Below are 21,972 nucleotides of genomic sequence, written 5' to 3' on the forward strand. Positions count from 1 at the left end.
AAGGCGCAGGCGGTCCTCCTGGGGGGGGTGGATGTACCGCCTTTATGGGCGGCTCGTTCCCGTGCGCTATCGCTCATTTGGAGAATAAATTTTCATTACCCCATCCCTGGCGCAATGCGAGGCCATCGTCTCCTGTCGTTTTGCTGTTACCTGGGAGCAGAGGCTGATCCCACAACTTCCTTCTGGGGAGTTGTGGAGTGATGATGTCTCCCCTGAGATCCCTCCTCCAGACTGAACCATCCCAGATCCCTCAGCACCTCCTCGCAGCACTGAGCTCCAAGCCCTGCACAGCCCCGTTGCCCTTTGCTGGACATGCTCCATATCCCAAAGGTGGGGATTTTCCACCTCAATAAGTGAACCACCTGAATTGAAACCTGTACGGTTGTTGTTGGTTATGCCACTGTGTTAGAAATTCAGCTTAAATCTGTAAAATCAGTGGTTAATAAACACCCATTCTACAAACGTAACACTGGAAAAAGCTTGGCTGTGCCCTTATTTTGAGGCAATGTGCTCCTGGCAGCTCCTTGCCTACATGCAGGCTATCTTTCTATTTTTTTCCCGTTCTTTTAAGTCTTTATCACCTGCATTTGGGCTACTGCCCACTTCCCAGGCTTTGTTGTGCCATCCTCTGTCACCACTGGCAGAGGGCAGTGAACACGGCTGCTTTGTATGGCTGCAGGCTCTGAAATCACTGGATCCATTGCTGTCCAGGGAGTCATTTGGGAGTTTATTATAGTTCTTACAGTTGAGGCTCCTGGGCTGCTCCTGCTGGAATGCCTTATTGCTTGAATTACAGCGGAGCAGGGAGGAGTTTTGCTGGCACAGGCAGGAAATGGTTAAGAGCCCTTCGTATCACCTGGGAAAGCGATTCTTTGATTTTTCAGAGGGCGCTAACATGCTGCACTCCGTGGGAAACAAAGGGAAGGAGATCAGCTACAACAGTTGGTCCTGGATTTTATTTTCAGCGGCAGCGTGCGAGAGCTGGATATTGATTTCTGAGAAATAAGAGATTCTGGGTTAAATATTCTTTTCTTCGCTCAAAAAATGATCTGTGAAGTGGATCTGATTCCAACTGGTGCCTTGAGATAACTTCTTTCTGACTGAGAGGTAAGAACAATACTCACAGCACTGACCCATTTTAAAATAGGGAATTCTTAAGCTGTTCCATGGGCAGTGCAAGGAATGCACTCAGGAGTAAACAGCCGTAAGAAGCCCACAACACTTTCCATTTTCCTTTATGGTGTGTGTGCTCCGTTTGCTTGCATTCATTTCTGAGCTTAAGAACTAAGAGAACTCCAGTGAACAGGGCAACGTGCAACCGAGAGCTGCAGTAAATGCTTCAGCAATGACAGCAGAGTTTATCTGTGTTAATGTACTTTTGCACTTGATGCATCTTATGTCAGTTTCTCTTAAAATGCTTCCTGAGCCTTGTTTCTTTATACTCCATTGCATTCACAAGGGTTTTTGTTTCTCTGTATGGGCTTTGCTAGCAAAGGGTACAGCTGCTGCCCTGTTCATGTGCTGGACCCAGAAGGACGGACTGCTTCTGGGGATGAAACACTGGGATCCTACAGTTTCCATTAATTCTTAGCCTGTATACAGAGGGACTAACGGCTTCCCTTAAAAAGCAATACTGACTTCTTGTGTGTGCCCCAAAAGCATCTGTTTTCACTGAAGTTTGACTTACTACAATGTGTATACTTTAGGCAATCACTGAGAGCAAGTGCCATGTGAAGGGAAATACCCAATGGAGAGCCCTGTAGACTCTCCTTGTAAATTCAGAACTGAAAGGGAATAGTACTCTCACTCATGGCAAGGTTAATTGCAGCATGTTCATTGATGTATTTCTTACTGTTTCAGTAACACACGGAATTTGAGGATTTATTGAGCTTTTGGGGAATACTGGTTTCATTTGCTTTGTTTCTGCTTTCAGTGAATACAGGCAGTACTGGCTGATGCAGGGGTTATTTCCCATTTTGATAAGCTGTGTAGTACAGTGGTGTAACCCTGCAGCCTGTGAGTGCTGTGCTACAGATAAGCATCAGTCACTGCAAGAGTGGCCGTGCCAGTTATTCTGGCTATTGCTCACTGTTCCCAATTTCCTTCCCCCACGCTTTACGCAGGCACTGATTTCTTCCTGTGAAGAAAAGGGGGGACTGTAACCCAGTTAGATTGGTGGATGTCACCCCGACATGAAGAAAGGCAGCACTGGGACAATTTTTTTCCTGCAAATCATATTCCTCATCATTGTGTTCCTGTTCCTCTCATCAAGCAAAGCTTTTTATCATAGGTAGCTTCCATAGGAAGCTGTGGACTTTCAGTTTCAGAACTATCTGTTCCCAGATTCTGCCTGGACAGGAAACATTGACTTTTGGGCAACCCTATTACCCAACATTAACCCCTATTGGATTAATATTGCATTTGGGAAGCTACACCATGCTCTGCTCAATCCCATTTTGTTGCTCTGGATCTCAGGGTTGGGTGCCCCTGGCAGCAGTTGAAACAAATCACTACAACTCAGTGACAAAAATCAAGTCTTGAAAGAAATTATGCACAATTCACACTTACAAGCTGTGATAGTTAGCAAATACCTGGAGATGGTTGCACTTCAACAAAAGACCACAAACCCAGATCGCCCTATTTGGCACGATTTCTCTTATACAAAAGTTCTTCTAAAATCCTGACTGTTAAGTGTTTTTGCTTATGTTGGCAGTATCTGATGTTCACTTGCACTATTTAGTGTGAAAATCTTTTCTATTTCTTTAGCAGAACCATCAATTAAAATGCAGTTTACATATCTTGGGAAAATTCGATATTCAAAAATGTTTTTTCACTGAGTCAGAATGTACTTTTCCATGGAATAAAAACTCTGGAAAGGAAAGAAAGAAAAAAAGAAAAGCTATTGGAAACACTGAACAAATTATATTGTCATTTCAACCAGGTTATATAAGAACGAACAAACTTCAAAGTGAAGGGAACTGGTGGTTTTTTTTTTTTTTGTCGTATTTTGAGAAAATAAGTGCATTCTTCTGAAGCAGTTCAATTCTATCTGTTCAGCGTTTTCCATATGGAGCTCTTTGAGAATGTTCTGTACTGGCCTGAACTCCGAGTTCCTATTTCACTAAATTGGCTGTTTTACCTTACGTGCTAGAAATGAGTTATGAAGTTTCTTCTCTTTTTGTCTCCAGCCTTTGGGGTTTCTTCTTGGGTGAACAGAAGAAGGGTTTGTGTCCAATATTCCATACTGCTTTGCAGTTCTACTGCGTTAACTGCTATTCCAGTGGTGAAAATATTTGCATTAATCCTTCGGTTTTGAGGAAAACCAGACAAGAAAGAGCTTTGGAGTGGAACAGGTTAAAACAGCTGTGCTATTAGCTCTGCTGCAGCTTGCAGATTAGAGATCAAGTACTTGCTGGAGTAGTTACTGATGGTTTGGATGCTTCCACATGACGCCCTCCCTGTCAGTATTACTGCGGTCACATTACACCATACTCCTACAGTGACTTTGTGGTTTTAAAACATTCCTTTCCCTTTAATTGAAAGGACCTTCATTGCCAAGCAGAAGGACCTGAGCTCTGCTTAGCAGCACACGCTGAGATGTTGCTGGAATTATAGAGGTACTGCACTCAGAGTTGAGATTTGTTTTGCTCTCCTTGAAAGAAGCATTCCTCCAAGAGACGAGGGCTTACCCTGAGAATAAGGATTTGGTATTTTCCTGGATATCCTTCATAGGATAAGATAGGGGTTGGAGCTTCATGATCCTTGAGGTCCTTTCCAACCCAAGCCATTCTATGATAGGATCACGGAATCACAGAGGTCGGAAAAGACCTCCAAGATCAGCCACTCCAGCCCTCCCCTGTATGCCGATCCCTAAAGCACATCATCTTGTTCTGATGCATTTCGGTGTGGATCATCCTCTTCTAGCACTGTTGGCACCTTGCAGCAATTAATTAAGCCTATTATTCCTCATCCTAACCACTGTGGTCACAAAGAACAGACATGATCCTACCTCATGACATTTGTCCCTTCTCTGTACTAACCAATACTTTCCATTTTACTACAGATTATTTTCTAGCCCTCAAATCTCTACTTTGGGATCTCTCCCCAGTTATCCCATTATCTTTCTTGAACAGTGTTGCCCCAGACTGGACAGAAGACTTCAGCAGAAACTGTAACGGCCCCAGCTGGAGGGAGAGGACTCCCAAATTGATCTCAGTGGTGTCAGCAAGATGAATTTCCTCCGGATCTTGTCTTCTCCACTCTGAGTTGTCTCCAGTTCTTGCTCTCAATACTGGCAGACATCTGTTTGCTTTGGTACCTGAGTTATCCATTCTGTCCCTGCAAGTCAAAAAGAAAAGCTTCTATATCCAGTTTACCTCCTGTTTAGCTATTTTTGGACAAAGGGCACATGCAAAGTAAGTGGAAAACGCTCAGTGTGTTTGCAAGCCAATTTATAGCTCTGCAAAAGAAAAGGAAGGGACAAGGTATTTTATAAAATATTGGAGGGCACCAATGCAGCTTCTCAGTTTAAACCTAAGCCTTTATTTTGGAATTGCTTAAGGACAGATTGGAAGTCTGCCATGCTAGAATAGCCTTACACTGTAGGAAACCAGTAATGCCTCAGTCTCTTCCTGGCCCATATAATTCACAGGTACTAACTGGGTTGTGCGAGTCTGAGCTGTTAATTTTATAAAGCTTTTCTTTTTTTAAAGAAAAAAAAAAAAAAGATGAAAATTTTACAGGCTGACTTCTTGTGCTCACATAGAACCACCTGAGGACTGCACAGTGCTGATCCCCACTATTGTTTAACCCCAACTTTCAGCATATGGTTTGCCTGGTATCCACAAACCCCTCATGGCAATGGAAATTGCATGTTGCTTTTTATTTTTTTTTTTTTTTATGGTATGTAGTCAATTGCGTTTAGAATGTAAATTTTACGAAAGGATATTGCATAGGCTGCTTCAAAATTGAATTAATTTCACTTCAGAAGAAAAACTGCTGGAAAAATATTGTTCTAAATAGCTTTCATCATTGTGCATTTGTATGGCCAAGAGAAATTAGTAAATTCAGCTTAATTTCACTGCGTATATTTATTCCTGGTATTTGTATAATTTCAGGGATTTAGGATCTCGTAATGTGATGAAATTCAGTAGGTTGGTTGCCCAGAGAGTCATAAGTGATGGAAAAGCATTGAGTTGCATTTGATACAGTAAGGTTTTGCTGTATGCTGTAGCTCTATTTACAAGCAAAGCTTCCACTGAAGCATTTAATGTGAAGGCATGGTGGTACGTACAGCAAAGACCTTTGCTGAGGAAGATTTTTCTCACCCTCCTTTACCTATCTAGCCACGAAAATGTTACTGGAATTCCTAGCCCCTAATGCAGCAATGTTTGGTTGCAGGTGTGGCTGTCCTTGTAAACTGAAAAAAAATATGTCTATCCGAGGCCTGAAGAAGAAACAACCAAAGACTTTTAAAGTCAAGATTATAACGGTGGACGCTGAGATGGAGTTCAGCTGTGAGGTAAGAGTCCCCATGAGAAACTCTTCTAATCTCATTGTCGGCTGGAAGGAATTGTTTGTCCCAACTGAAACTAAGATGCTTCTATTCATTATGGCTCTCCAGTCAGTCGGGCAGCAGAAAGCACCACTGTAGAACAACATGGAAGAATCCGAAAGCAGCAAGTGTTCAGTTGATGGATGAGTTGGGCTGCACCAGATTCATTAATAAGATTAATTCCTAATATCCAACAAAAGTGAAAAATGTGCAGGTATTTAAAGAAGGGCTGTTAGAAAACTGATGTCTATTGGATCTGGCAATTCTAATGAGTTGAATGCCTTGTGGGGCATTTAGCATTTAGTTTATTAGGTCACTCAGACAAAGCACATAAATCACACGCAGTGTGTTTCTGTGAATTATGGATGTAGAATACTTGCAGACAGAATGGTGAAAATAAAGAATTTGGAAATCTTGGTTCAGAGCTCAGAGTCCTTGTTAACAAATCCAGCTTGATATATTCCTTCCTTTGCTCTCTTTCCTTTCTCTCCGAGTACTCCTTTCTTTTTGGGTTGATTCCCTGCTTTCCATCCAAATAGTGCCCAAAAGTTTATTTTTTTGCCATTAAGTTTAGTGACCGATGATGCGATGAGACAAAATCATCTTTTAATATGTGGCCAGATAGAAGAAACAGATGTGCATGCTCTTCAATGAAAAGTGAGATACTGTGATTAAATGTCCCAAAGTACACACACAAAGTTTGTTTTCTGTGTAGCTGGGGCAGTAAATTACTCTCATTCTGCATCTCCTCTATTAAGTTGCCTTTTTTTTTTTTTTTTTTTTTAATACCAGATTAAAAAACAATCCTGGCTAAACTAGGCATTAAGTCCTACCCCTAGAAGACAAGCTCCTGCTCATTTATGTCAGAGAAGCATAAAGGCTTGGCTCATTGCCACTGAAATAGCTGAGGTGTCTGAAAGATAGATTTGCTCTGATTGTTTGGCATTTCTGCTCTGTGCCCCTTTGATTTCCCCTGACCTACTCTCCAGACTCTCTCATTTGTCTAAAATGTAGAGTAAGATTTTTACAAATATTAATAAAACTTCACCACGTCCTCAGAGATCAGCAGTACAACCCTCATTCCCTCTGCTCATAAAGTACCCGATGCTGTGATTAAATGACTGCAGCTTTGAGCACTTGGAGGAAAGGAAGTAGAGCATTACAGCTATCATGCCTTTGCTGTAGGCAGTTTTAGGTGTGTTTCATCAGAAAGCTAAAGGTGTGATAACATTTCTTGGGAGAAAAAACAAATAATAACCTGGTTTGCCTGCCTAAAAGACAGCAAGATCATTCAAGATGAATCTATTTTGCTTAATTTCCTTTTTCTCTTCCAGATGAAGTGGAAGGGGAAGGATTTGTTTGACCTGGTGTGCCGAGCGCTTGGCTTAAGGGAGACTTGGTTCTTCGGCTTGCAGTACACAATGAAGGGAATGTGCACCTGGTTAAAGATGGACAAAAAGGTATACAACACAGGAATGGTAACCTAGCCATCTTCTGCTCTTGAAGGACTTCTTTGTCTTTCTTTTTTTTTTTTTTTTTTTTTAAGCTCAAGACCTAAAGGAACGGGTTAAGTGACAACCCATAATTCTGGATGATTTATGGCTTTAGGACTGAATCTCATAGTGTTAATCAGTCTATTTGTACACAGTTTGGTCTGAAGTGTCACCCACCAATCACCACCACATGCCCTTACTGTTAATGCATTACTTCGTTGCCTGCCCTTCTGAACTATGAACAGGTCGCATTAGCCACACTACAGACCAAAATCAGAAACCAGATAATGTTATTCTGAAATGTCTCTGTGCTATTTTCACTGCTGATTTTTTATCTTTAAACAGGTTTTAGATCAAGAAATCCCTAAAGAAGACCCCATTAGCTTTCATTTTTTGGCTAAATTCTACCCAGAGAAGGTAGAAGAGGAGCTGTTACAGGAAATTACCCAGCATTTGTTCTTTCTTCAGGTCAGGAATGTTTTTGAACCTTGAAATCCTTCTATGTTCATCCTAGTCCCTTTGTATTTGATTTTGTTGGCTGCTCTTAATCTCAGAATGACTCTGCTGGTTTCAGTTGTATCATTGTCCCTGTAAATACCTCATTTTTATGAAATACAAACATCCCTCCTAGACACTATGGTCTCACATTCTGGTAAGCTGAGTGTTTGACTTTTGCAAGGGTTTTGTTCTCATAATGGCTTCTTACTGTTTGTGCTAGAGAATGGGAGTTAAATTACAGGGACCTACAGTTTTGTGTAAACAACTTTTCATACTGCAATAGGATGGAAAGTACCACAATAATAGTGGGGTAGCAAAGTCTTTGGCTACTGCAAATGAGAACAAATCCAAACACAGCAGCCACAGATACAGAAATGAAGGAAAAGAACTGCTTACCTTTAGAATCCCTTAGATATACAGGAATCTCCACCAAGAGCACCTCACCAACCCTTAAATGAGATCTGGGAAGGGGTGGATCTTGGCTCCATGCCTTTTAGTCACTCAGGTACATGGCTTGCACCTGAGCCCCCCTGAGTTGGCTCTGCCTTCATACCAGCTGCTCAATCACTGGTTCAGCAACTTTGGTGCCAATTCCACATCTGGATACTTCAGACTTGTTTAACTTCTAGTAGTCTTTATTAAAAATAGGAAACAGTTCATTCTAGGCTGGACTGCCTGGAGGACTTTGTTTTTGAAGCTAATGGAGAGAAGGCTGCAAAACCAAACATTTTGGAGATGTTTATTCTGTACGCTGATAAGGTTTCAGATGGGAATAAATAAATAAATAAATGAAATAAAAACAGATCAGTTATGTAAATTAGTTATGTAAATTAGTGACCACAGATTTTTTACCAGACTTCCTACGCTTACAGAGTACTGCCCCCAGTTGTCAGTCTGGGACTGAATTTCTCCAGGTTTGCCCAAAGAGCTGTGGGTTCCCCATCCCTGGAGATGCACAAGGTCCGGTTCGATGGGGTCCTGGGCATCCTGATCTGCTGGGGGGCAACGAGCCCATGACTGGGGTTGGGACTTGATGGGCTTTAAGATCCCTTCCAACTCAAGCCATTCTGTGTTAAGGTGTATCCCCTAACTGGTCAGTGGTGATTTAGTATCAGGTGAAACCCTCCTTTTTATCGGCTTTAAGAGTTGTTTTCAGGCCTGCATCAACTGGACTCCTCTGGCTGCAGCTAATGTTGGATGAAGAGAGTCTTGAAAGCTTGTCGTAGTCCTCCTAGATCTGCTTAAGTCTTAAGTAACCATTCCCTAACCTAGTTCTTTCACAACAAGAAGATCTAGAAAAGATCTGCTATTAACTGTATGAACCTATGGAGTGCCTACACAAGCAATTGTGATGGCAGTTGTGAAGGTGAGGAAGAGGGAAGGAATAGTGATAAGTAGTAAGGGACATTAAGGCTTTTTTACCTGTATCAACTGCAGATGGAACAAGACTCATGACTGCAATTTATCCCTGGAACTAAAACTCCCAAGCTCCTAAAAGCAACCCAAGTGGTTCTGGGAGGTCTTGTTGTATAAGACTATAGAAGGCATAATCACTAGAAAACAAGAACCTCGTAACCTGTCCTTTGTAAGTACCATGGTAGGTTTTGCAAAATTAAAAAATTCCATGGAACAGAAGCCATCAGAAATAATAACAGTAACCCCATGCATGCATTGATGCTCACAGCCTTGCACAGGCAGCTTTCCTGTTTGCTACTGGCATTTCTTTTATCCCAGAAATTCAGTGTTCTATGACCTCCATAAAAAGTAGTTATCTATAGAAATAAAGTAAATAAACAATTCAAAAAATAAAAATAAAGGTGCATCAGCCTAGAAGAGGGAAGCCATGCTGTGGCTAAAGAGCAGTAACCTCAGTTACCTGCAGCTGTAACAGTAGGCGTACAGGCACTGAGGTTTGGATGGTCACTTGCTTTTTGCCCCAACATCTGTGCCTTCCAGCTTCTCTTCTGAATTTCTGAATTTTCTGGCTCTTGCAGCCTTCTACTGTGTTGCTTTGTTCTGGTATCTGTCAGCAGTATGTGTCTGTGCAAGTAGATTGGACTATGGAATAAAGTCAGTCTGCATCTGTAAATAAACAGTGTAGTACACTGGTTCCCTGAGGAGGATGTGCTAGCGAAGTGATGGGGAAATACTGTTAATCCAGGGGTTAATACAGTAATTAAAACTTCATCTAGAACCCTTAACCATTCAGGGATTTGTTTTTTAAGCCAAGTTTGGAAAGGAATGAGAGGGGCAGAACACTTTTCCTAGGCTTTTAATCCTGATTTCACTTTTCTCTCCTTGAACCTGCCTCGACTAGCAGATGTATAATTAGCAAATTCTTCTCATTCCGAAGTAGAAAAACAAGACAGGAACAAATTGAAACTTGCAAAGTTTCCTGACTGTAAGAACTTCAGATCACACCTGGATGCTAACAGGAGGACATGTACTGACATCTGGATGCCTACAGATTGCAATCCTCCTGTTTCAGATTTTGCATATTCATATAGCATAATGTCTTTTTGTCAAGGCTGTGAATAAATGTAAATCTCTAAAGCTAAGTTTTCTTTAACAGTTGGATAATTTGCTCCTTTTGCAAAGAGGTTGTACTTATAGAATTGATTAAAACCAACAACAAAACGACCCAAAACCAAACCAAAGACCTCCAGACGGTTGCAGGGTGTTTGTCTCAAGTCGTTCTCAATTCTGAAAAGTATTATTTGCACCATGGAATATGAATGCTGGAGCTTTCCAATTTGGAAGAGAAGTGTTTTCATTCTTTCCATTTTAACAGCTTTGAAAGAATTTTCCCTCTGCTATAACTCAGGTTCATATATTGTGCTTACCAGAGACTGAATATAAAGAAAAACCTTCTTGATGGTTCATTTCAGTTCACGGTACCTCCAGTTCCTAAATGTGTCTGTAAAGGCAACTCGGTGCTATCTCGAGTAATTTTTCTTCTTTAGAAATGTATAAGACTGCGCATTATGCAAAATTTTCTTATCTTTGTGCTTGTTAATGGGCCAAGGATGTTATATCTGAGAGGCGGATTTGCGAAGATTAATTTCTTCTTCCTCCTTTGGGTTTCCAGGTAGAATTACCTGATGGATTTAAAATCAAGCAACCTTGTATGAACTGTTACCTCTGATTATGCTGGCACCATAGATTACTTACACAAAAAGAAAGCTAACAGACTCTCTACTGCTTATACTGCTTTTATTTATAAGCCCTGTGTTTATGTTGTGCATAGACCGCTGTAATTGAATAAATCGAATGTGCTGTGAGGCAGTTTTCCCTTTGTGGGGTGTCCTTTATTCCGTCCTTCTGGGAAGCTTGGAAAGATCCTCTTAATGCTTTTCAGTATAATGCATCTGTTGCCACTCAAAATGCAGCTGGACACAGCCCTTAGCTGTGACACAGTCCCATTTGGTTGGACCTGCCTGGGCCAGGTGACATCCAGAGGTCCCTTCTGACCTAAAACTTGGATATTTTTTGCGTTGCAAAGGTGCTTTTTATGTGTTTTGTAGCAAAGCTACTCTTTTGTGCTTATGATTATGTAGCCCTTTGATGCTCTTTTAGATGGCAAGTCAAATCACTATTTGGTATAGCACATTTAGTGGGATGGTTTTAATATCTGAGTAGCTTCTGTATCATTGCTCAGTGCTGAAGGTAAAATCGTTACAGCTTCATTCTGGGTAATGAGTTGGTAATAAAAGGGAGCATGAGAAAGGTCCACAGTTCTACCTGTATGGAGAATCTAAAGCAAAAAGCTTAATGACATGAGACCTAAAATATCCTCCACCAATTTATGAGAAAGGCTCACTCTAAATTGAGCAATGTGATTGAAAATATAACAGTTCATAGAATCATTGAATATCCTGAGTTGGAAGGGCCTCCCTGCATTAATGTGGGAGATAGCCCACTACATTGCTGTGAACTTGGAATTAAGACATTCAACTTCGTAAAGGTCTTAAATATGTATGTATATATATCTATATATAATGTAATGCTAAGGTTTCCTATGTTTCTGAATGTCACTTTATTGTTGCTGTTATCTCGTAATGGTGATAGCTGGTGCCAAGTTACAGTCTGGGCATGTCTGACTTCATGTCAGCCTGACGTAAGCCCTGACTTTGAGCTGCTTCTTTAACTTGCTCCTATTTTTTCCCCAATTTAGGTTAAGAAACAGATACTGGATGAGGAAATCTATTGTTCTCCAGAGGCAACAGTTTTACTGGCTTCTTATGCTGTTCAAGCCAAGGTTTGTGCATAGCATTGCTCATATTTTAGCCAAACACATATAGACTGTGATACATAAAATACTCAAGTGCTAAACTTTGCTGTTAAATTGGGTCATGCTGGGAGGCACAGCTGCTGCTGGGAAAAAAAGCATTAGATACCATTAGATTACCATTACAAGGGTTTGGAGAAGAAATTAGTTTGCTGTTTTATGCTATGCTTTCATAGTTTTCTGGGATTTCTTTGCATCTAGCATTTTAATATAATTTTTCTCCCAGTTGGAGTTATTCCCTGTTATAAAAATGTCCATGGATTCAGAGGTGCTGTGCAGTGGCAGGGCAGTATTCTTTAGCATCTTTCAGAGCATGGTTACCTTTGTGCCACCAAGAGCCCATGGTTCAGATGAGGGGAGCCTGTTTTCTTGTCCTCACACTGTATGGGACAACCAAACCAAACTTTGTGTCATCAAACTGCAGCCATCAAATTCTTCAGCATTCTGTACCTAACAAACTGAAGTGTCTTTTTTCTTTTCCCTTGGGACAGTATGGTGACTACGACCCAAACTTTCACGAGCCAGGCTTTCTTGCCCATGATGAACTTCTACCCAAAAGGGTAAGTCTGTATTATGTACAGAACCAAAATCTGCATCTCCCCTTTGGGTGCAGCTTTGGGTCTAACTAGAGCAATAGGAACTGATTGTTTGCCTTGCATGTGGTGAAGTGGCTGAGCTGTGAACTCACTGCTGCATTCACAGCGCCTGGGAGAGGCAGCACACGTATTTGTGTCTTCAAATGAAATCTGCCTCCTTCCTTCCTCTGTAGGTCCTCAGGCAGTATCAGCTGACAGCAGAGATGTGGGAAGAAAAGATTACTGCTTGGTATGCTGAGCATAGGGGTATTGCCAGGTATGAAATAATTTCATTTTTTGGAAATCCTGTATTGATCAGTAACCACTTCTTTGCGGCCTTCGGTGAAATTTGGTGTTTGTAACTGAGCAAAGAGATACGGGGTTGCAGGCTATGCTGCTAGGAGCTTTGCTTCTTAAGAAAGGGGAAAAAAATCCATTCCCCCAGGGTAGAAGTATCATTGCACATAGGGCACCATGTGCTTGTAAACTGGACTAGCTTTGAAGTTGAGAGCTTTCGCGGAGCTTCACAACCTAAGAGTCTAAAATCTGATGTATTTTATACCCTGTAAAATAAATAATAACAATGATAAAAATCATGGTTCAAAAAGCTGTCAGCGTACTTAGGAGGATACCACAGCACCACGGGCATCAGTTCCAGGACTGAATTTTGGTGCTACTCCATGTGGATGTTCAGCTGCTTCTAACACATTCAGAGTACCTGGAAATTCAATTAAACATGAGGTGGGAGCTGCTGGCACCAGAGCCAGCCTGTCCTGTGATTTCAGTTCAGTTTTTTATTGGCTCTCCTATGTTAGCACTATCTTTCCCGAATATTTTCCTCAAGACTTGATGCCTCAGTTTGGAGGGAGAACAACAGTGAGTGGAGAGGCTTAGCTCCTTTGGACTCAGCCCAAAGCACTGTTTAGAATTTCTCAACCAGCTTTGCTTCCCAAAGGGAATATAAGGAAAATAGCAGTAGAGGATGTCTCCAAGAAGTGATGATGCTGGAGTGGCAAAATTAACCCACAAGGACAAGACTGGACTTGAATTTTAGTAAAGATCGCACTATATGTGACTCATATCAAAATAGATACAGCTTTGTCTTCTTTAGAGATGGTGTTTTTATATTCCCTTTTCTGTTGAGAGTAAGACAGTGAAATTAAAGAAAGTACAAAGGTCTAGAATGGCTGTTCTTTTTGAAGTGGGAAATATACTGTCAGTTAGGACAGAGAGATTGGACACAAGTGTAATCATCACCTTATTCTCTAGGGATGAAGCTGAGATGAACTACCTGAAAATTGCCCAAGACTTGGAAATGTATGGTGTCAATTATTTTCCCATTGCTGTAAGTGCTGTATTTGAGCAGTTTGCAATTGCTGCAGGTGATGGTAGTGCTGTTCTAAAATCCTTCAGGGTGTCTGGAGCTGGCATTCCTGAGTTCTGCTGTTCTCTGCTGTATGGAGGCTCTGTAGCGACTGTCCTCTTTTGGTTTGCTTTGGTTTGCTTGCCTGCTGATAGAGTAGGTGGATACAACAGCAAAGGTTCTGCTCTGTGATTGCACTAAGTTCTTGAATGGCTCTGGGTATGTAATGGGAAGAAGGAGAAATAAACGAGAAGTTTGAGCTGCTTTATTGAATTGGATTTGTTGGCTAAAAGTAGCAGCATTCATCGTCTGTATTGTAGAAACAGTCATTTCATAAAAATAAAAATAAATATGGGTGTATTAGAAACGCGTGGCTCGTGTCTGTGGTTGTTAATGTCACCAGAAGGAGTGCTTATTAGTATCTGTTGTTTTTCAGCAAAATAAAAACCATACCGATCTCCTGCTCGGAGTTGATGCCAAAGGTATTCATATCTACAGCATTAATAACAGGTTCTCTCCAAATAAATCGTTTGAGTGGAGTGCTATCAGAAACATTTCCTATAGTGAGAAGGAGGTAGGCTGGATCTGATATATTATTCTTTTAATATGGGCGAGGGTGTGGACTGGGATTCTTGGAACAGGCTGAAAGCAGTCTCTGTTTAAATAATTTGGGGGAGGGGGAAAATCCTAGGGAGCTCTGTTACGAAAACTAACTTGTCCTTCTGATGTGCTGCGTAATCTTGGCTCCCCTGAGAGCCCAGGGCTGCTCTCAGCTCTCCAGAGAGAGCCCACTTTTCTGGTTCCTTCCCTGCTGCTTGTCCTTTGCAAAACAAGTTGGTCTCCATAAAAGATAGATATTATGAACGTCAACCGTGGCTGAGTTCAGTTATCTCAGCAGGGATTAGATGATCCATAAAGACTTAATGCCATTTTTGCATGCTGAAGTTATCCCTGCAAATGAGGTCTGAAGCACACTGGCAAGCGGAGGCATGCAGGGAGATGTACACGTTTCTCTGCCTGAATTTTTCCAGTTTATCAGTGCATGGTTTCAGCCTTCAGCACTGCCCTTCCAATCCAATTCCACTGAGATTTCGGAGCCCATCTTCTACTTGTAGAAAGCATGGTGGGAAATGGGTGAAATTTGGAGTTCTTTCAAACCGTGTGGCTACATGAAAGGCTGTAATCAGAAAAACAAAACCCGAAAATCACATCAGCACCAGCATACCTGGAATTTGTCAGCCAAAGGACAGCATGGTCTTTTCCTTTCTTTCTTTGGGCCTCCTGAAAAACAAAAACAACAACTCAAAAAACAGGATGAGATCTGCTGCCTGGACTGACACGTGCATACAACAGGCAGGGCAGCCTACAGGAGGGCTCTATCTCTGAAGAATTTCATTTCCTTGACTTCAAATTTCCCCTCTGGTCTGTGAATAACTTCTTATTGTTGGAGAATTGGGCAGCTCTCTATTAAAGCTCTGCTTTATTTGTTCACAGCCTTGCTCCTTGCGAGGCAGAGCACTCCATCAGTTGTTACCTGCAGGCTGAAATGAGCTGTAGTACGTTAAGATCTTGGTGACTCAGAGGGCTTGAAATTATACGCTGCATTGCAAATGAATTACAGGAATAGAGTGCTAACTCATGAGTCACAGAGAGAAGGATCTTAACGAATGGGGCTGTTTTTTATTATGCAGCCAAACCCAGCGCAGCATGTAAAGTAAAACAGTGCATACTGACCTGGCGGCATGAAAACCTTTTATCTCTTCTGGAAACAGCCTGGGAGATAGCAGTGAAAATGTGAGAAGGCAGGAGCTCTAGTAGTGCTATCTCATGGTCAGAAGAACAAATCCTTCAGGCTTTTGTGATATGTTTCGTTTGCACCTGAAATGGTTTGGGATTCAGATTGGGGTTTGACATCTGCCTTACTTTACACCCAGGAGTCAGATTCCTAGCAATGCATTCTGTTTTTCCTGTTAGCCAGTGCGTGTTCCAGTGTTCTCAGTACAGTTTGCAAGGCACAGGTGGTACTATTATGAAAAATATCATCCAAACTGGCATCAGATGTGGCTCTGTGGGAGGCTTTATCTTCCAAAATGGCCTGTATAAAGAGAGCAGCCCTGGTTCTGATTCTTGTGAGCAAAGCACTTGGAATCACTCTCCCTGTGTTTGTGGCATAAATCGCTGCTTCCCTGGAGAGAAATGGAGATGGGCAAAAGTTTGCATAAGTATTAATAGCTTCAGCTTTGTTTTTCCTCCTTTTCACTGCTTCCTCTCATTTTTTTCCCCTTCTATCTGAACAGTTAACCATTAAACCTCTTGACAAAAAAGCAGAAGTCTTCAAGTTCTTTTCCTCTCAGCTCAAGGTAAACAAATTGGTAAGTGTCCTGTTTTCCTCCTCTAAAACTGGGCTGGCAATACTGAGCTGTAAACCTGTGCAAAGGCCAGGGAGCATTGAATTTCAGCACATGTTTTCCATAGGATTCTTTTGTCTGGGAAGGCAGGGTGTGTACGGTTGTCTTCTCTCCGTGTTGGCAGAGATGTTGGGTGAAAAGTGAGATGCGAAGGAAGCCCCAAATTGCAAAGGGAAATGCAGGTACAGGAAGGGGAGGTGTAGTACATGTGGCACTGAGGGATGTTGTTAGTGGGCATGGTGGGGATGGAGTGATGGTTGGACTTGATGATCTTAGAGGTCTTTTCCAACCTTTATGGTTTTATGAAAGGGGCAAATCCACTGCGGCATCAGCCTATCTGACTCCTGGTGGGTACTTGATTGACTTCTGCGTCTATATTTCTGAGAGAAGCAACAAGGAGAGGGTCCTAATCAGCTGGTTCATTCTGTCATCCCTGGCTGCTTCCTAGCACAGCCAGAGTGGCTGGACCATTTCTCACTGAGCTTGTGGAGCTGCCACCACAGGTGACCGTTCCCACACAACTATCTCTTGGCCTGGACCCACTGCCTGTTCTTTTTCAGGAAACTGAAACCAGACAGCGATGAGGGATGGAAAGAGAGCCCCTCAAGCTGTTATGAACTTTTCTAAACTATTACAAATCTGGGTATCAGCCTGCCCTGGATGTCACTTTCTTTGGAAGGGAAGCATCAGCCAGCTCTTGTGCTGGAGTGAGAAATGTCAGTTTCTGACCTGTCATGCTGCTGTGAGGTTCTTTTTCCCTCTGGATGGGGTACAGTTATGTCACAATCACATCTTCTTTTCTTTTTGATCCAGATTCTGCAGTTGTGCATTGGAAACCACGACCTATTTATGAGGAGAAGAAAAGTGGATTCAATAGAAATTCAGCAAATGAAAGCACAAGCCAGGGAAGAAAAGGCCAGAAAAAAGGTACATTTTCTGCTCCTCTGTTACTGAAGATGCTGATTATTATTCCAGCTGGTGCCCTTGCTGTCCATACATTGCTTCAATGTGTGTGTAGGAGGTGAAAAAACACAGAAGAATTAAGTGTGGGAACAGCTCTGTGTGTGTATGCAGCATCTGAAGATGTAAGTGATGTTTGTGAAACCAAATAGGTGATCAGAAAGATTTGGGGACACAGCAGATCAATCCAAGCATTCTCTCAGCAGTCTGCAATAACTGGTGTTACCAGTTAGTGGAGTTCATTTCTGCTGAAAGTGTAAGTAGCTTCAGCACGGCATCCCTGCTGAATGTCAGCTCACCAGCTTGAGAGCAGTCCGTCCTCCGTTAGATTAGTTTCTTATGCTGCCTCAGCCCCAGATGCGACTCTGCTGCAAACCCACAAATGTGGTATTTCTCTTTCCAGATGGAGAATCAAAGGCTGGCCAGAGAGAAGCAGCTCCGAGAAGAAGCTGAGCGAGCCAAAGAAGAGCTGGAAAGGCGACTTTTCCAGCTGGAAGACGAAGCCAGGCAAGCCAATGAGGCCCTGGTGAGTAGCACGCCAGCTGAATATTCCTGTGCTTGAAGGGCTTTCTTGGTTTGGGAGCTCTTTTCTTTTCTAGAAGTTGTGGCTTACACAAAGCTGGAGAGTTCCTGAAGTAAGTAACGTTGTGGTGCATGTTGCATTTGGCATTGACAGCTGGAGGGATCAACTTCTGTCAGTTTTTGGTTGATGTCTCTGTCCATCTCAGAACAACAGTCTCTTTGCTGTTAGAGACGAGAGGCAGGACAGAAGATAAGAGATTCTAGAGCAGTGGAGTAATACCAAACCCTTCAACTGTTTTTACTTTAAGGATTAACATTTTTATCCCTTGACCTGTTGACAAAAACATCTTCTTCCTGATTGACTTCAAGGATGAAATTGAAGATGCTAGGCAAGGTAACTACAACAAATTGTTTCCTCTTAGCTTCGATCCCAGGAAGCTGCAGAGCTGCTGGCTGAGAAAGCTCAGATTGCAGAAGAAGAGGCGAAACTGCTGGCCCAGAATGCTGCAGAAGCAGAGCAAGAGCGACAGAGGTTGGAGATAACAGCTCTGAAAACCAAGGAGGAGAAACGGCTGATGGAGCAAAAGATGCGAGAGGCAGAATTGATAGCAGTGAAGCTGGTGAAGGAGTCTGACCGGAGGTTAGATCTGCTTGAGCTGGGATTGTGTGGCCCCTCCTGAGTTGCTTAAATGGAGAGAATGCTATTTTAGTCAAATCAGGAGTGTGGGGGTGAGAGCAGGGAGGGACTTTTCCCAAGGTCTGTTGTGCTCTGTCTCTATACTGAAAATCACCAACGATTCATGTCAGAATACTTGTTTTGCAGAGCCAAGGAAGCGGAGCATCTGAAACAAGATCTACATGAAGCCAGAGAAGCAGAGAGGAAAGCAAAGCAAAAACTCTTTGACATAACCAGGCTCAATTATCCTGTAAGTTTCTGTTCTGGGCACCACTTCATCTTGGGAGATAATCAGATATTGATTGCATGTTTGTAGCCTCACCAAAGTAGGTTGTGTCATATTCCATATAGCTGTGGGACAAACACCTACAGGACCAGTTGCTGATTGAACACAGTGTAGCTGCAATTGAAGTTAAATTTGTTCAGTGCATTGAGCCTGGAAGTTAAAGATGAGACAAATATTAAAAAGCAAAACCACCACCACCAAAAACTGAACCAACCAAAACCAAAACCAGTTATTAACAACCAGGTGTTGTTTGTAACTGGGGAGCAGAGATGGTCTTGCCTGCATTCATGCCTGATGCTGACTCTGTGCCATCTCAGTCAGGCAGTATGTTGTGAAGGTGGTTGTACTGAACCAGCTGTGTTGTCCTGACACGTGAAATGCACGTGAGTGTCTTCAGACAGAGCAAGAAGGTAATGCTAGGGCTGTGTGCCCCAGTTGCTCTTCTGCTTCACTCTTGCTGAGAATTAATTTCCATTTTAGCTAGAAATAAGGAACACTGCAGTCCAGATATTTCCCTGCATTTGGATCAGGCTTGTGGACTGTGGCAGTCCATCTGGGGCCACTCAGGTAGATGGAAAGGACTTCAGGAACATTTGTTTCTCATAATCTATGGTACCTCATGGAATGCCTCAGCATGGCACTCTTGAAGAAGCTGGTGAGAAATCCAAAGTCGGTCACATCTTACCAACAGCACTTGTTTTGGCTCTTTCAGCACATGGTCAAGTACCCACACTACTTTGCAACTGACACCAGAGATGCCAACTTTGACAAAGGGTCCATCAAGCTGGATTTGAAGGACATTGACCTCAAGAGACTGTCCTTCGAGATAGAGCGAGAGAGGTATCAATATGCTTGTGGTGTAAATAAAGAAGAATATTAACTGTGGAAAGTACAGAAAAGAAAAATTCTTTGGGAATCAACAGGTCATATCCTTAACACATCAGGACAGTCTTCTTGTTGTAGGTATGACTGGAGGTCTTTTACTGAACTGGTGCAGGTTATGTGTCTGTAAGACTTGCTGTTTTATACACAGAAAGAGTTTCATGGTGGCATCAAATCATGACAGGTGCAGAACCCTCTTGTCTTAAAGACTATTATGTCAAGCACAAAGTTGTTTGTTTGCAAATTAGAGGACAGAAGTTTCCCTCTAGTGTTAGAGTGTGGTATTGGTTTGATTCACAGCCTTTTCCTCCTGGTCTAGAGGGAAATTCTTGGTTAGAAAGTGAATACTGAGGGGTTGAAGTGAACTTCCTTCTCACTGGAGCAGAGAAGTGAGGCTGACATGTAACGGACTCAATTTTGCCTATGTATGTATAGGCAAAATTATGCTAAGATCTCCTCTCCTTATCTCATTATTGAGCTTTGTTGTGCTAGTAAGCTTTTTGTCTCTGATGTGTGGACTACAGGCTAGATTACTTAGAAAAGAGCAAAAAATTTGAAGATCGACTGAAAGAACTGAAGTCTGAAATTCATGCTTTGAAACTAGAAGAAAAACAGTCTGGGCTTTACTCTCACTGGAATGAAGTATTGGGATCCTTGGATCGCTCCTTAGGAAATGTATGTAACCTAAATTCCTGCCACTTCTTTAAGCATAGTGTGGTCTCTCGTGGTTTGCATCACGTTCTCATTTATGTGCTTTGTGGTTGCTATTAATCTATTGTGAAAGTTGTGGCTTTCTTTTTATTCAAGCAGCAAAGAACTAAACTCAGATTTTGGTCAGAAGTTTCTTGTTGTATACACAAACACTCTTCCCAAACCAGGGCAAGGATAAGGGCTGTCTTTGCTTTTCCATGTTGTTCCATATATAATAAAAGTGACCCTGAGTAAATTGTTTCAGAGAGAAGGGAGGATGGAAAAACTGAGGGAGGATGACCTATATTCTCTGGCAATGCATTTCATGTTCTTTTTGGCTTAATAAATGTTGATGTAGAGAGGGCATTACATTTCCACGTGCTCTTTTCTTTTAAAGATCCCATCGTGGATGAAAACCTTTGAAACTGGCGATGCATCAGATGTAAATCTTCATAGGCCTTTCCCTGCTTACTCGTTAAATCCTACAAGCAGCTGGCCTTGTACCAACAAAATCCAACACACAGTGCCAGTGCAGAAGTCATCTCTTCAAACCAATTCCTTGATTGCCAACAGTGTGGGCACAGGAACCAGAAAACAGATTGTAAAGGTAAGCAGATAAGTAAATTCCCAAATATTGATCAGAGGTTTAGAGTTCAGGGTAGTAAAGTGTGGTTGGCTTTATAGAATCATAGAATTGCTCAGGTTGGAAAACACCTTCAAGATCATCAAGTCTAACCACAAACAGTTCCACAGATGGGGCTGTTTTATCCAACCCTCTCTGCCCCTCAAACAACAGGTCACAAAGCATGGCTGTTCCACAAGTGTGGAGCGCCTTCATTGAAGCACCACTCTGTAACTTCAAGGCCACCTGTTTTTTCTCCCTTGTGATCAAAGCTGGAATACAAAACTTTAAGTCTTGGTAAATGAAAGCGATGCCCGTGCGCAGTAGAATTTGTTAAACTTTATTTATATCAGCTAGGCTTGGAAATGAGGATGTGCTCTGAGAGAATTTAGAACAAGAATCCTATAGAAATAATGAATTTGGTCTTACAGAATAAAGTCAACCCATTTTTCTTCTTGCTTGGAGTGAAGAATAGATGCAGTGTGTTCAAGAAGACCTGTAGGAATGCACAGTCCTGTGCAACTGGAAAGAAGTCAGCTTTCTCCCGGCAGTGAAATATTGGGAGTAAAGAAACCCTGATGTTTTTTAATAAACAAAACTGGGGGTTTTCAGGATCAATTAGAGGTTGTAGCATATAACCTTCAAGGTCTGAACCTTTGGGGTTGTGTGCTTAAAACTAGAAGGAAAACAGTTCAGTGTAGCAACAACTGAGAAAGCTGTTCTTTCTATTGCAAATAACAAATGTTTTAAGACTAACCTGACCCCATGCAAGGCTAAGGCAAATAGATCTGTTTCAAGAGGGAAGATAAAGCCATCACAAGGCATCTTGTAGAAGACTCTGGTCAGATGAAAAGGAGAAATTGGACTATGGCAAAGTAGGTTTTGTTTCAGTAGGAGTTCAGAGCAGAACTAATTTTTCCCATTTGCTTTGCATGTAGGTTCAGCAGCATGACTCAGATGTGATCTACATTTGAAGAGCCTCGTTTCCTTACCAGACTGGTGGAACCTGATGGCATCTGTTTGGCTGCCACAAAATGCACCCACATGAGAACGCTGGTGCAGCTCTGTCTCCTGACAGCCATCAGCACAGAGATGTGGTTCAATAGGTAGCAGTGCCATTTGGCTTCCAAGCAGGTCGCATGAGCTGGGAGCACT

At 42.1% G+C, this 21,972-nt stretch overlaps 1 protein-coding gene and 1 long non-coding RNA gene across 2 annotated transcripts; one reads left to right on the forward strand and one right to left on the reverse strand.

Moving 5' to 3' along the window:
• The first annotated feature begins 301 nt into the window (after positions 1-301).
• On the forward strand, positions 302-21,875 carry LOC122166350 (merlin-like). Its single transcript, XM_042830065.1, has 19 exons — positions 302-330; positions 966-1,107; positions 5,401-5,521; positions 6,889-7,014; positions 7,393-7,515; positions 11,720-11,803; positions 12,325-12,393; positions 12,603-12,685; positions 13,678-13,753; positions 14,208-14,345; positions 16,069-16,143; positions 16,993-17,106; positions 17,543-17,665; positions 18,084-18,301; positions 18,485-18,587; positions 19,336-19,463; positions 20,030-20,180; positions 20,593-20,802; positions 21,756-21,875. Exons 3-19 carry the CDS (start codon positions 5,432-5,434, stop codon positions 21,789-21,791), a joined length of 1,947 nt encoding a protein of 648 aa, XP_042685999.1. The 5' UTR covers positions 302-330; positions 966-1,107; positions 5,401-5,431; the 3' UTR covers positions 21,792-21,875.
• Positions 15,035-17,082, reverse strand: LOC122166351. The gene is made up of 3 exons (XR_006170782.1): positions 16,909-17,082; positions 15,506-15,957; positions 15,035-15,052 (listed from the first exon to the last, which is right to left on the reverse strand). It is a non-coding gene; the product is annotated as an uncharacterized LOC122166351 (long non-coding RNA).
• Positions 21,876-21,972: the final 97 nt, after the last annotated feature.

The sequence above is a fragment of the Centrocercus urophasianus genome, unplaced genomic scaffold, assembly GCF_019232065.1.
Source record: "Centrocercus urophasianus isolate 14NV4802_14NV808 unplaced genomic scaffold, USGS_Curo_1.0 seq_33, whole genome shotgun sequence".
In the NCBI taxonomy this organism is placed as follows: Eukaryota; Metazoa; Chordata; class Aves; order Galliformes; family Phasianidae; genus Centrocercus; species Centrocercus urophasianus.